At 39.0% G+C, this 13,239-nt stretch overlaps 1 protein-coding gene across 6 annotated transcripts in view; it reads left to right on the top strand.

Annotated features, from left to right (window-relative positions):
- SULF1 (sulfatase 1) overlaps positions 1-12,122 on the top strand; it is a 69,362-nt gene extending 57,240 nt beyond the window's left edge. For 4 of the 6 annotated variants that reach the window (XM_074146210.1, XM_074146209.1, XM_074146208.1 and 1 more), the window contains 8 exons: positions 807-903; positions 989-1,083; positions 1,505-1,570; positions 2,069-2,241; positions 3,941-4,083; positions 4,193-4,316; positions 5,244-5,277; positions 11,223-12,122. In XM_074146210.1, the coding sequence (XP_074002311.1) occupies positions 807-903; positions 989-1,083; positions 1,505-1,570; positions 2,069-2,241; positions 3,941-4,083; positions 4,193-4,316; positions 5,244-5,277; positions 11,223-11,253 (763 nt within the window). In that variant the 3' untranslated portion in view covers positions 11,254-12,122. Of the gene's footprint in view, positions 1-806; positions 904-988; positions 1,084-1,504; positions 1,571-2,068; positions 2,242-3,940; positions 4,084-4,192; positions 4,317-5,243; positions 5,351-11,222 lie in introns of those variants that run through there. The other 2 variants (XM_074146207.1, XM_074146211.1) reach the window with 2 other exon arrangements.
- The last annotated feature ends 1,117 nt before the right edge of the window (positions 12,123-13,239 follow it).

Genomic DNA, 13,239 nt, shown 5'->3' with positions numbered 1-13,239 from the left:
CCTATTCTTCTTAAAAATTAAAAGAAGGGTTCAGATGAAGCAGGACCCAAGAAAGGTTCTGTCTATAAAATCAGAATATTTCCTTAATTAAGGAATTTCTGTTTGCAGCATGGAGACTTTGAGAGCCCAGCCTGCAGCCTGCTGGATTTTCTATCTCAGTTCACCTCCTTGGCCTGCCACGTGGTTTTTTTCTCTTGGTAGAACTCTTTTTCTAAACACTGGTGTGAATGTCTTTGTCATTGCACCACTTTTTAACTTTAATGCTCTGTTGGCTTTTTTTTAACCACTTATTTGAAATCTTTAACTTTGATCCTTGTTGATCTTTATTGATTACATTGATCTTTAGACCATTGAGTCTATGTTCTGTTCTTGACTGTTTTGCGTGCTTGAAAGATGAGTCACGTTCATGTGGCCAGAGGAATATATTTCTCAGCAGCTGGTGGTTAAATAAGATATGGCATATTTGATTCACAAGAGGCTTTAAATTCTGAACAGATCTTTATTTCAGTTTCAATTTAACTTCTGATTGGATTAATAATCTCAAAGATGGCTTTGCCATTGTGTTTTTGCTTAGCAGGCCTAGAACATCTGTCATGGATGAGAATATTTTATTTTGCAGAGAAAACAGATTGAAGTAATTATTAATATTATTAAGTCAACATGAGAAGACCTTGTAGACTTTATTTGTTTCTTAACAGAGTATACCAAAGAATTGATTTGGAATGTGAAAAGAAATAGAAGAAACGGGTAGGTCATTGGGAAACCACTGACCTTCTTTTTCCTATTTGTTAAACTCATGTCTACAGATGTTTTATTCTTCCAAATGACACTATTCACTGTGAGAGGGAGCTGTACCAATCCGCCAGAGCCTGGAAGGACCACAAGGCTTACATTGATAAGGAGGTAAGAGGTATTTTAGAATCTGAGTGAAGTCTTTGCAGTGCTACCCTTTCAAAGAATAATTCTGATTCGGGAATATTCTCTGCAGATTGAAGCTCTCCAAGACAAAATTAAGAATTTGAGGGAAGTTAGAGGACACCTAAAAAGAAGAAAACCAGATGAATGTGATTGTAGTAAACAGAGGTAAGAGAGATGGCTTTCAACACTGAAAGCTACACCAATTGCTAAGGTTTACTCATTTTCCAAATATTTTGAGATGAAAAAGAAAAAAAAGCCATAAGCTTTATTGATATTTATAACCTTGTACTCATTTTAGCTAGATCCTTTTTGAGAGTAGAAGCTACTGTGAATCAAAAGAAGATAAATGTTAAAATTTTAAGCTTAAGTGTGTTTGTATTCTACTAACATATTTGAACTCAGCTGTAGTTTTGCTATAACCTAGCATAGGATCACTCACACAGATATAACTCCTTTAAATTAAGTGAAAATAATAAGTCATTTGATGTAGTTCCTTAAGAAAATGTCAAAGATGGCATCTTTCTGGTTTGTTTTTGTGTTGAAAATGGTTTCGTCATTTGATAATTCTTAATGATTTTCCCTGTAGCTATTACAACAAAGAGAAGGGGGTGAAGGCCCAAGAGAAACTCAAGAGCCATCTTCATCCCTTCAAGTAAGATTGTTATTATCCTCTCACTCATTCCCTCAGCTGGCTTTTTGGTCACTGGGGAAATATAATTTTGGGTGTTTGGGGTTGTTTTTTTTTCTGTGGAGAGGGGAAGAGAGGAAGCGAGGGAAAGAAAAGGTCACATAAAGCAAGCTCTCACAAGAACCCTTCAGTAGTTTTGGGCAGGCTTGTGAAACCTTATGGATACTAATTTTAAAACCGATTGATAGAAAAAGGATGAAATTAATAATTTCAGAAGCTGAATGACCTCACAATTGTTAAAAAAAATCCAGTTAAATCTAAATGCAACAGTGTATCATTTCTCATGCTTACTGAAGGGAACGCCTTGTCGTAACTGCTGGGGTGGAAGCTGAGCTAGAAGAGGGGCACATTCTCATCCTCTCATCTTTAAAGAAGCCAGAAAGATGTAAAAACTGCTAATGCTGTTGTTAACCAAACAGAGACTGGTCTCTCTCAGCTGTGCCCGACTTTCTCTCTCAACAGAGAGGCAGCACAGGAAGTGGATGGCAAACTGCAGCTGTTCAAAGAGAACCGGAGAAGGAAGAAGGAAAGGAAGGGGAAAAAGCGCCAGAAGAAAGGAGACGAGTGCAGCCTTCCTGGCCTGACGTGTTTCACCCACGACAACAACCACTGGCAAACAGCACCGTTCTGGAACTGTAAGTCTCATGTCCACGTGCAGACGTGATCTGGGTTGTCCTCTGCTGTGTTACAGAGTTCCCACTTCATGCAATCAGAGCATTATTTAGAAGAACAGGCACTTAGTAATGCTGCTTCTGTTGTTATTCTGAAGTAGGAAGGAAGAACGTCCCTTGAGTATGCTTGTAATTGTTGCATTACTTATTTATATGAAATTAACACAAGAAGCTCGATGCCAAACCCTGCAGAAGTCAAAGTAGAGCTGACCTCTAAAACATAGACTTTCGTAAACAGTGGCTGAGATTTGTGTGATCTCTTGGAGATCAAGATCACCAAGTATTTCATAGGAATTTTAATTGTGTTTCCAGTTATTAATAAAAACTTTATTCTTCCAATTGTCATAGATCCTTTTTGTGACTTGACTTTAAATTTTGTCGCAGGTCTACTTTAATTTTACCATGTTGGTTTCAAAGCATGTCAAACAACTTACCTTGCTGTGAAGAAAATACAGATACTATCCCTTATGAATTCTTCCTGTTATTCCCATTTTTTATATTCTAAAATAATTTAAAAATCACAACAAGTGATGGAACACTCACCTGGTGCATAAGAACAAAATATTATAGCTAGAAGATATTTTAAGTTCCTTTAAACTTCAGGTTATATAGATAACCATCCTATTGAGACAAGCTTCAACATTTCTCGGTATCCAGCATTAGCAAAACACCACCTTTCTCATCTTTGATGGCAGAGGAAGAAAAGTGATTGAAAACTTTACTTTCAAAAACTTGAAGATCAAGTGATGATTAAGTTACAACATATTTGAATCCAAACAGAAAGTTTGCTATGAGCAATTTTCCATTTGGAGGAAGATGTTGTCTCCTGGTGGTAATCTGTTCTGATTGCCCTAGAACTTCTGTTAATATGCATTTTACATTTTAAAATGTTCCTAAAGCAATCATATGCATGATTTTTGTTTAAAAGGCAGCAATTAAATTGGTTTATTACTTTTTGACTGTGGAGTAACAAACAGTTATGAAAAGTAGTCGAACATTGCTGTACATTCTGGTAATGTTCCAGCAACAGTCATGGCCTTAAAAAAAATGAGCCTTTGACACAGTCCTTAACTTAAAGAAGAGCTAACATATTGACCTACATTATACAGATAAAAAGGTCCGATACCATTACTATTTTTATTAAATTTATTCAAAATATTGATACTGTTACAGCCAGTCACAGTGCTAATAAAAAATCTAAATAAATCTAATTAAAAATCTAAGGCAATATTAATAATTTATTATTAGAATTAAAGAAAATCTCTTCTACAGCCAAACTTTGTTAGCAGTTAGTTTGAAAATTAAGAGAGATACCTTTCTTACAGCCTTTTTTGCTGGCAGAACAAGATTATAGACAAGATATAACCTGGTTGCCTCTATGGCTGCTGTGACACCTGGATCCAGGTGTCTTCAGGTTGGAGTGGAATCCCACTCTAGGTTTCCCCAGGTTGAAAAGTGAAACCAAGGTGTAATCCAGTTACACTCTTTGGGATAGCAGCATTTATTCTGTTTTAGTTGAGAATCTAGCATTATTCAAATAGAAGTGTGTTTTTAAATTGATCTAGAATTTAAGTACGTGAAAAACCTATGGAAGTTTCACTAGTAGAAGAAAAAAGCATGTTATTTTTCACTGAAAGCTAATAACCTGTTTCTTTAATTACAGTGGGCTCTTTCTGTGCTTGCACAAGCTCGAATAACAACACCTACTGGTGTTTGCGAACAGTTAATGACACCCACAATTTTCTCTTTTGTGAGTTTGCGACTGGCTTCTTGGAATATTTCGATATGAACACTGACCCCTACCAGGTAAACCCCTTTCCCTCTTCCAAGATGTGCTTCACCAAACTCCTCTAGGTTGTTTTTTTTTTTATTTCTGTTAACAAGTATTTTTTCCCTCCATCCCTCTTTTTCTCAGCTGACGAATACAGTCCATACAGTGGAAAGAGGCATTTTGAATCAATTGCACATACAGCTCATGGAGCTGCGAAGTTGTCAAGGTTATAAGCAGTGCAATCCAAGGCCGAAGGGACTTGAAACAGGTACAAGAAAACCAGAAGTGTTTATTTCCATTTTATTCCCTTTTTCTTTTTTTTTTTTTTTTTGATCTGTTTAAGTACTAATTATAGCCATGAATTAGTGGCTCTCCTTAGTGTCGCTCTGAATAGTCTGGAATGATCCACGTCCACCATCCTGCACAACCGCACGATGAGGAAGCTTCTTTGCAAGTTTGTGCAGGTTATTCTAGACGGATAGTGATGGCGAACAACACCATTCGACCCAAAAAAAATGCTCCAGAAAGGTTGTGTTATTTGAACTAGTCAATAACAAGCACATGGAGATCTTCATAGTCATAACTCTTTTCTTTGTTGCAGGGTTTATTTGGTTAGTTTTTGCCTCCCAGGAGCAGGTGAGGTATTAAATCTTGTGTTTAATCCAATTGCTGTCTGCCCATATGAACAACCTCAGGCTCTACACCACGACTGAGACTTACCATTGTAAACTTCTAATCAACAGTAGTCGCCTCCATTTTTGAGGCGGAAAGTGGTATTTCTTCACAAGAGTCTCCGAGTACAAAACCAGCTTGTATTTACACTTCATAACTCTGGAATTCATTGCGCTTAAATTTGGTTGACTGAATATTGTGATTTTTTTTTTTTACAGGAATATTCCCTTCTACATAAATTGTGGTGTTGCATCTTTGTATCTCTTTCTTCAGCTACAAACGTTTCTCTTTTTTTACAATATCTAATTGTTTGGGGGTTTTACTATTTTTTAAAAACTGTGGTTTTTCAGTTCTTTTATATAAAACTTCCAGGAAATCTTTGTTCGACTGCAACTCTGTCTTTATTTAACACAGTACATTTCTTTTTAGGAATTAGATGCTGTGCATGGAAAAACTACATTGTGAATGGTTTTTACAAGTTCTAAATACTAACAAAAGTTACTCTTGTATTTTCCTATATCAGGAAATAAAGATGGAGGAAGCTATGATCCACACAGGTATCCACACTTTTTTATTCTCCTCAGCAGCTTCTATCCAAATAATTGCATGACTCCAGTCCATTTCAACTAATGTCTGTATCCTGCCATGTTGCACACAGCATAGCTTTTGATGCATGCGTTTTCTAACTACTCTACACTGAACTTGGCCATTGTTTTTCAGATCTACCATTCTGCATTTAACGTAGCTCATTGTCATAGCAAGACTCCATGCAGCTCATATTCCATGCCTGTGTTTCTTAGATGTTTACTCAAGGAAAATGACACAAAAAGAATCACCTTTTTTTGGGTTGTTTTCCTGTTGTTGGATTGATTTTGGATGGGTTGGGTGTTTTTTTCTGATTTTATTTAGGAAGTCTGTACAGCTGCTTTTTAAACATAAAACAAACATGCTTTAAAAGTTTTCTGAGGTATATGTATTCACAGAACCTAATCACAGAATCACAGAACGAAAAGGGGTTGGAAGGGACCTCTGGAGATCATCCAGTCCAACCCCCTGCCAGAGCAGGGTCACCCAGAGCAGGTCCCACAGGAACTTGTCCAGGCGGGTTTGAATGTCTCCAGAGAAGGAGACTCCACCACATCTCTGGGCAGCCTCTTCCAGGGCTCTGCCACCCTCACAGGGAAGAGGTTGCTCCTCATGTTTACATGGAACTTCTTACGTTCAAGTTTGTTCCCATTACCTCTTGTCCTGTCACCGGGCACCACTGAAAAAAGACCGGCCCCATCCTCTTGACACCCACCCTTTAAGTATTTCTAGGTGTTGATCAGATCCCCCCTCAGTCTTGTCTTTTCCAGACTAAAAAGACCCAAGCCCCTCAGCCTTTCCTCATCAGAGTGACGTTCTAGTCCCCCAATCATCTTTGTAGTCCTCTGCTGTACCCTCTCCAGCAGTTCCCTGTTCTTCTTGAACTGGGGAGCCCAGAACTGGACACAGGACTCCAGATGGGGCCTCACCAGGGCAGAGTAGAGGGGGAGGATGACCTCCCTCCACCTGCTGGCCACACTCTTCCTCATGCACCCCAGGATGCCATTGGCCTTCTTGGCCACAAGGGCACATTGCTGGCTCATGGTCATCCTGTTGTCCACCAGGACTCCCAGGTCTTTTTCCACAGAGCTGCTCTCCAGCCAATCAAACCTATGGAAGGAAAGTAAAATCTTCTCACTGGCTTTAGGAAGTGTTGGCAGATGCTTCTTTAAGCAAGAGCAGTGCTCAGAGTGAGCAATGTGTGCTCTGAAGCCAACAGGAGAGAGTTCAGTATGTGTGGCAGAAAGATGAGGCTCCTTTGGGCCATGAGGCTGGTGTTCTCAGACCTGATCACACACACATTAAAATGAAATTTCTTTAAAAGGTTGTAATATAAGAGCAAACGAAGGGCACCAGGTGAGGGTTTTTTATACCTAATACTTGAACCTAAGAAATACATGAAAGACTGCTGCTTGCAAGTATATTTATCTGTTTGCAAGTATATTATACCTACATATTTATCACGCAGGGCCCAGTTCCTCCTGTTGGAGGAACCTGTCAAATATAAAGCAAAAGCCTGAAGAGACTGAAAAAACTCAAGTCTTAACAACACTGCACTTGCTGTTCAGTGAACAATACTTGGACTCAGGGAAAAATAAAACAGATTAGAAGAAGTCTGTCAAGTGTCGTGTTTAGACTTGGTGTCTTCTCATGGTATATCAGTTTTATACATTTTCAACTCCATGCACTCTGGTGGAGTAGCTCCTGATATACATTATTTGCCTACAATGTAAACTAGGTCCAAGGAGCACACAAGTCTACATAACGCTTTCTTTCACAGGGTCCTCTGAAAAGAACCTTGTCATTAGCTCCCAGCAGCCAGGGACCAGTTAAGATAATGTATTTCAATGTTTTAGAGATCTCCAGTTTAAGCAGCTGGTTTTTCCTTGCAGCCAGTTGTGTATTTTCTCACTTGAGTAGTTTTGGGATCTAGGAAAATGCTAAGCTTTCATTTGGTTATATCCCATTTATTTCCATTGCTCGTTACAGCCTGGTGGGAACTGGTTACTGCAGTGATACAAAGTAATCCCTATAATGATGCTTTCATTAGAAGATGTCCTTGTAAGCATTCCTCATTTTAATTAACAGAAATGGCATTTTTGAATTGTAGGATTGCACGGAACAGTAGAGCACACAGGATCAGTCTTTACGTTATATCTTACTACACTATTTAGTAATGAAAACACTTTAACTTCTGATACCAAGTCAGCAAACAGTCTGCTACTGGGATAAATATCAAGTATAGTATAAAAAAGTGTTATTGCTCTGTGCCATTACATTCCAGCCACCCAGATTCTCCGTATACACAGATGATGGAGTTCAACATTTCGGTTCAAGCCCCATCCTGGTGGAAATTGCTGGGTTTTTCTCTAAACCAAAAAATTTTTAAATTAACAGAAAACATTTCCTGGGATTCACTAAAAGGATCTCTTAAGAGTATCCTTTTCTTGATGCCTGCAGAGGTACCAGCAGGGTAAGAAAGGGAAAGCCCCGTGCCGCTAAGTCACCAGAACCACCCCTCGGGCTTCCTTCAGACTGTGTAGTTTCTCCACTCAGACCTGTTTCCAGTTGAAAACATCCTCAGTTAGTACCACACTACCTGTGTTGGAAGCAGGATATTGGGACAACTGGCGTTTATGGAAACAGCCAGTAGAGTGCTGTTTGCTTAACACGCAGGGAGACAGCTTCAGTTGGAAAGAACTGGTGTCACTGGTGTCCTCTGAGGGACAGAACGTGACTTTGCAGACATGGAGGGTAACAGGATGTGGGAATTGCCGTCTCTTCTCCTGCTTGTCTGAGGTTTTTCAAAGCCACCAAGGACGTGACTGTACCTAGTTGTTTTTAGTCTCAGTAGAAAAATATCCGAATCCCTTACTAGCTTTGAGACAAGGCAGCCATGGATGGCATCATGGGACTCCAGGGTATGATAATTGGAGAGTGAAGCTTGGTTAGTGCTTGATTTTAAAAAATCGGAAGATGTGTTACTGTGAACAGTTAGCAACGATTTTTCTCTCTTTTGGGTTTATGACAAGGCTGAGAGATTCCAAAATATTGATCAAGGAAATGACTGCCCTGCTCTTACTCACATGCAACTCGTCTGCACTTTCCCGTTTCACACCTATTTGTAATGAAATTTCTTACAGGGGAAAACTTTTTCTTTCCTCTCTCTTTCTCCCTGTATGCTTTGATTTCAGTGGGAAACTTTTCATGCTTACTGCTAAGTTGTGGAATTAAGCTGTGACTCAGTCAACCAACGTACGACCAGCTCTAGGACCCTAAAATGCTTTCCTATTTGTTTAACATGTATGAATACAAGTTACATCTGTCCCATGTGTTTAAACAAGTTACGTTTTTTCCTTCTTGCCATGAAGAACATGGAATAATTCCCAGTGCCTTCCCAGCTGTGAAACTCCTCTGAGGCTGCAGAAACAGTCTCACATTTAGAGGGAAAAGAATAAATCCAGTACAAAGGATCGTGTAGCACTGACATTTTTCGAGGTATTTCGTAGGAATACAGCAAACTTCTTGCTGATCGATCTTCTGCTGAAGCTGATGGAAACCCTGCTTCTCCTTGCCAATCCCTAAACCTTCCCGCTGCCCGCCCTGCCACCCTGGCTTGCCCAGTGCAAGCCCTTGTCCCACTGGCTGGGACAGGCAGGAGAGGCTCCTCTGGGCCTGAAGGTACCTTTCTGGCCCCTCCCTGGCCAGATGGACCATTACCCTGGTCCATCCCCAAATCTCTTACTGGTCAAAGGGCAGCACACCAGTTTCAGTGCCTGCCATCACATACGGAACCGCTTTGGTCGCTGACTGTTCCTACAGCAGTTTGTTTTCCTGTACAGGCTCTGATTTGGCAAAGAAAAAAAAAAAAGTATGAAACAATCAGAGCAAATTATAACAGAGAAAATTTAAATAATGTCACCTTTGCAGTGTGGTTAATATTTTACAGGGTTTGGTGACTAAATTCCTCAAAAGTGCATCCCTTCCCATGATGTTTTTCAGGGCTCTTTATACCTCTAAGCACTGGAATAGTAAGATTTCTTTCTTGAAACCTCTGCAGTATTTATTTTTTTTTTGTTTCAGGAAACAAATTATCCATAATTTGACTTAGGAAGATGGCTTTCATGTGGCTATGCCATGATTTCATTTCTCTTGTCTACTTCAGGAAAAGAAAGAAGACGCTCTGTCAAACCTGTCCTACCCAATCCAAAAAGCTCGTCTTTCTTCCTGTAACACGGAGTTTGCCAAGTGTTAAGAAAAAAAAAAAATATTCCTAGAACTTGCTTTAAAAAAAAACCACATTTAAATTTTATGTTGTAAAATATTTACAGCTGTTGTATTAAGCAAAGAAATATCTATTAAGATCGAAGATTCAGGTGTTTCCAAGTGAAGAAAGTGGTTTCCCATTGGTGGGAGCAGAATAAAGCCCCTCATCATAAGAAAATCTCAAGGGTTTTTCTGACCATAATGGTATTTTTCTGACTTTCCTTATGATATTAGAGAAATTTTTTTTCTACTGGGAAATCCCAAGCTAGTAAAGAAGCAAAGAATATAAGCTACGATAGGTCCAACCTGTATCTTCTGTTTTACTTGAACAATGAGAAAAGCCAAGTTAAAATGCCACCAAGTTAATGGAGGTGCCACGAACTCACTGTAGGGATGAGGGGTTCAATATAGATAAATATTTGTGCTCAGTTCACGCTCTTGGACTGCAGCCACTTGAACTTCCAAGGTAATTACTACTAGCCTACCTGCCTGTCCAGTTTTCAGAAAGAGAGTAACTCATCTCAGTGAACTAATTACTAAATATTCCTTTCAACATCACCTGTAAGGACAAATTTGCCGGTTGCCCTGCCAGGCTTTTGCATTATCTGATTATTTTTTTTCTTGTAATCCATTTTGTTGATAAAGTCTTTGGACTGGACACAGTCTGCACAGTGAATTAAATGAAATAGTGGTGTTCAGTGTTACTTGTCAATATAAGATTTCACACTACATTTGATCATCTGGGTCACTACAGCCACTGCAGTGCCTTTTAAAAATCTTTTGGAAATGGGTTTCCTTCATGTCTTTGCTTTTTCTGACTGTGATCAATAGAAAATGCAGCTCCAGTGCTACTTATAGGCTCATATGTATGCCCTTTATTCAAACTTATTATTTGATAAAGCTCTTAAACATTTTCTTTGACAGCTTTTTTTTAATTTAAAAAAAAAAAAAACTTTAGGAGGTTCTATATCTATATCTATATATATTTTAACACTATTTTAGAGTGATCCAGCCCTATAAATTAATTCACACCGAGGTTTTACAGCTTTTATTTCTCTTCCGTGTAAATGAAAATGAATGTTTACAAAGTAAATAAAATACTACCTTTGGCTATCATTTTTTAAATAAAATGTGGTTGGTTGGTTTGTAGACATTTGTCTCAAGCTACCCAGACACCAAATTCCTGTGGGTGTTGTTGAAGCTCAGGTCACTAACGGCTTTCAGAGTTAGTCCCATCTTTTATAATTAACCATCGTTCATTCATTTCGTGTTTTGGTAGAGCGTTCAGGAAAGGCAAGTGGATTATGTGCGTATTGAAGCACCTTTCCTGCCTTGAGGTATCAGAGGAAAGAATTATCTCCGATTGTCATCACAAAGCCCCGTTAGACCAGACTTTGCTCTTTTTTACTCAGTCCAGGGACATAGCAAAAGAGAGGGAGTTTCTGGCTGTGTGTTCAGCAGGAGCTGTGGACGCACCCAAGGCCAGAATCATTAATATGACGGCAGAAGATGTGGAGAGTCTTACATTTTGAGCTAGACATGTGATGAACAGTGGTGCTTTCAAGCAAATTGGAGTAGAAACACACATGGAAGCTTTGTTTGCGCTTTTAAGCTGGTGTTCACCATTAGGCTTTATTCTTTCTTTCAACAGAGGACAGTTATGGGATGGATGGGAAGGCTAACCTGCCCAGTTTCACTGGTGACATCGACTGGCAAGGACTGGAAGACTTGTACAGTGTGAATGACAGTGTATATGAGTACAGATACAACTATAGACTTAGTCTGGCTGACTGGACTAATTACTTGAAGGATGTAGATAGAATGTTTGCACTGCTGAACGGTTACTACCAGCAAAATAAAACAGACAAGGCTCACATCGCTCGAAGCAACGGGGATGGGGACGAGTCATCCACGCCGTTTGCCTCGGCGGAAATGACTTCTGCTGAAGAATCGAGCGGCTCGCCTTCGGGAGAGCTGCAGCTTATTGTGCCAACGGACTTGGCAGCCCTCGCTTTGAGCACGGTGAATTTAAGCCAGGACAGGAAACTTGAATTAAACAACGATATTCCTGAGAAAAGTAGTTTGAGTGACGCACACTGGAGAAATAATCATCAAGCTGAAAAATGGACGGAGGATAAAGAGTCAGACCGTTTTGATATGGATTTCAGTGGGAACGGTTTGATAGAGTTGGAGTCCCGGCATAGCTTCATGCTACAACCCATCAGCATTCCTCAAAAAGACACTCCTCAGAACAGTGACACTGGGGAAGATATATTTGAAGATCAAATATATCTTCCCGTGAGGTCCGATGAACCCCTCGTTCATCAGGCTGGAAACGTATCCATTAGGGATTCTTCTATTGGTACCCAGAAAACAGGACCTCTCTTAAAAAAAACTGAACAGAGTCTTGCAGGGGAAACCTCACAAATCCTAAGCGTAGAAGGCAGTGCCTCAGCTCCACTCTCCTTGGATTAGATCAAGTTGTAAACCATTAAATCAGTTCTCCTTTTTTCTTATTAGCAAACTAATAAAGGTGATCATGACAACTGACATTCCACGTTTGTTGTAGATAACGTTTTGCAGCTAAATTGAGCCCAGTTCAGTATTTGTCGGTGTGCATTTGTTTTCTTCACACGCACATATTTTCACAGCGATTCTCCCCACCGGGAAGCAAGATTTCCAGTTTTTGATGAAAAGAAACAGTGTTAACTTTCACATGGAGCAGCACGTTCTCCAAAAGCTAAGAATTATTTCTGTGAAAGGGTTGTTCAAGTTTACTTTCTCTGTTTCCAAATGATCCCACCACGAATGAATGTTTCAGTCCACCCAACCTGTCTGCATAATGGCTTTTTCATAAATTATTTTAACCACTGGAAGTTCCTAATGTCACGCTTTTGAGTAAAATGCACTTTTAAAACCTGTATGCCATACCATTTATGAATCTAATACCTTACATGTTCTCAGTTTGCTCGTTGTCTCATGTAATTGTGAAACCAATAAATAGGCTGACGGGAAAGAGGTGACCAGCACGGATTATGGAAACAGACTCTGAATCTTATTTTTAGCAAAAATATTGCATGTTTTTGTTACTTTAATTAAATTTACTCGCAGAAAGGTATGGCTAATGATTGTTAACCGTAGGAGGATTTGTTTAAACTGGATTGTTTCCCTATATGTTGATATTGACAGTATTAAAAATCCATGAGGTTTTTTTGACTTTTTTTTTTTTTTTCTTGCCGATATTGGTAGAAAGGTTTACATCAATACATATATGCTTTTGTCACCACATCTAATGCCTATTATCCCGAACAGTATCCTGAAAGCATTATTAGAATTCTGAGACTGCAATTCTTTGGTTTTTTGTTTGTTTTTTTTTCAACAGGCGTTAAAGGGAATGATAAAATCATGTTAGATTTACATTGTTCTAGATACAAAAGGCACGAGGTAAAAACCAGTAGTTTAGATAATTTTTGTTGTTGTATTCTAAATATTTTCTTGAACTTTACCAAACATTAAATTTTATAAAGTATAATACGAAAATGACTTTGCAAATCTGTATTACTCAAACCTTAGTGTCTTCCCTTGCTTTTTCTAAAAATTTCTAAACAATTAGTGCAACAACAACCAAGGAGAATTACCTCAAACAGATGTAATTCCACAGCATCCAA

The sequence above is a fragment of the Numenius arquata genome, chromosome 4, assembly GCF_964106895.1.
Source record: "Numenius arquata chromosome 4, bNumArq3.hap1.1, whole genome shotgun sequence".
Taxonomy (NCBI): Eukaryota; Metazoa; Chordata; class Aves; order Charadriiformes; family Scolopacidae; genus Numenius; species Numenius arquata.
This window is presented reverse-complemented; position numbering and strand designations above follow the sequence as displayed.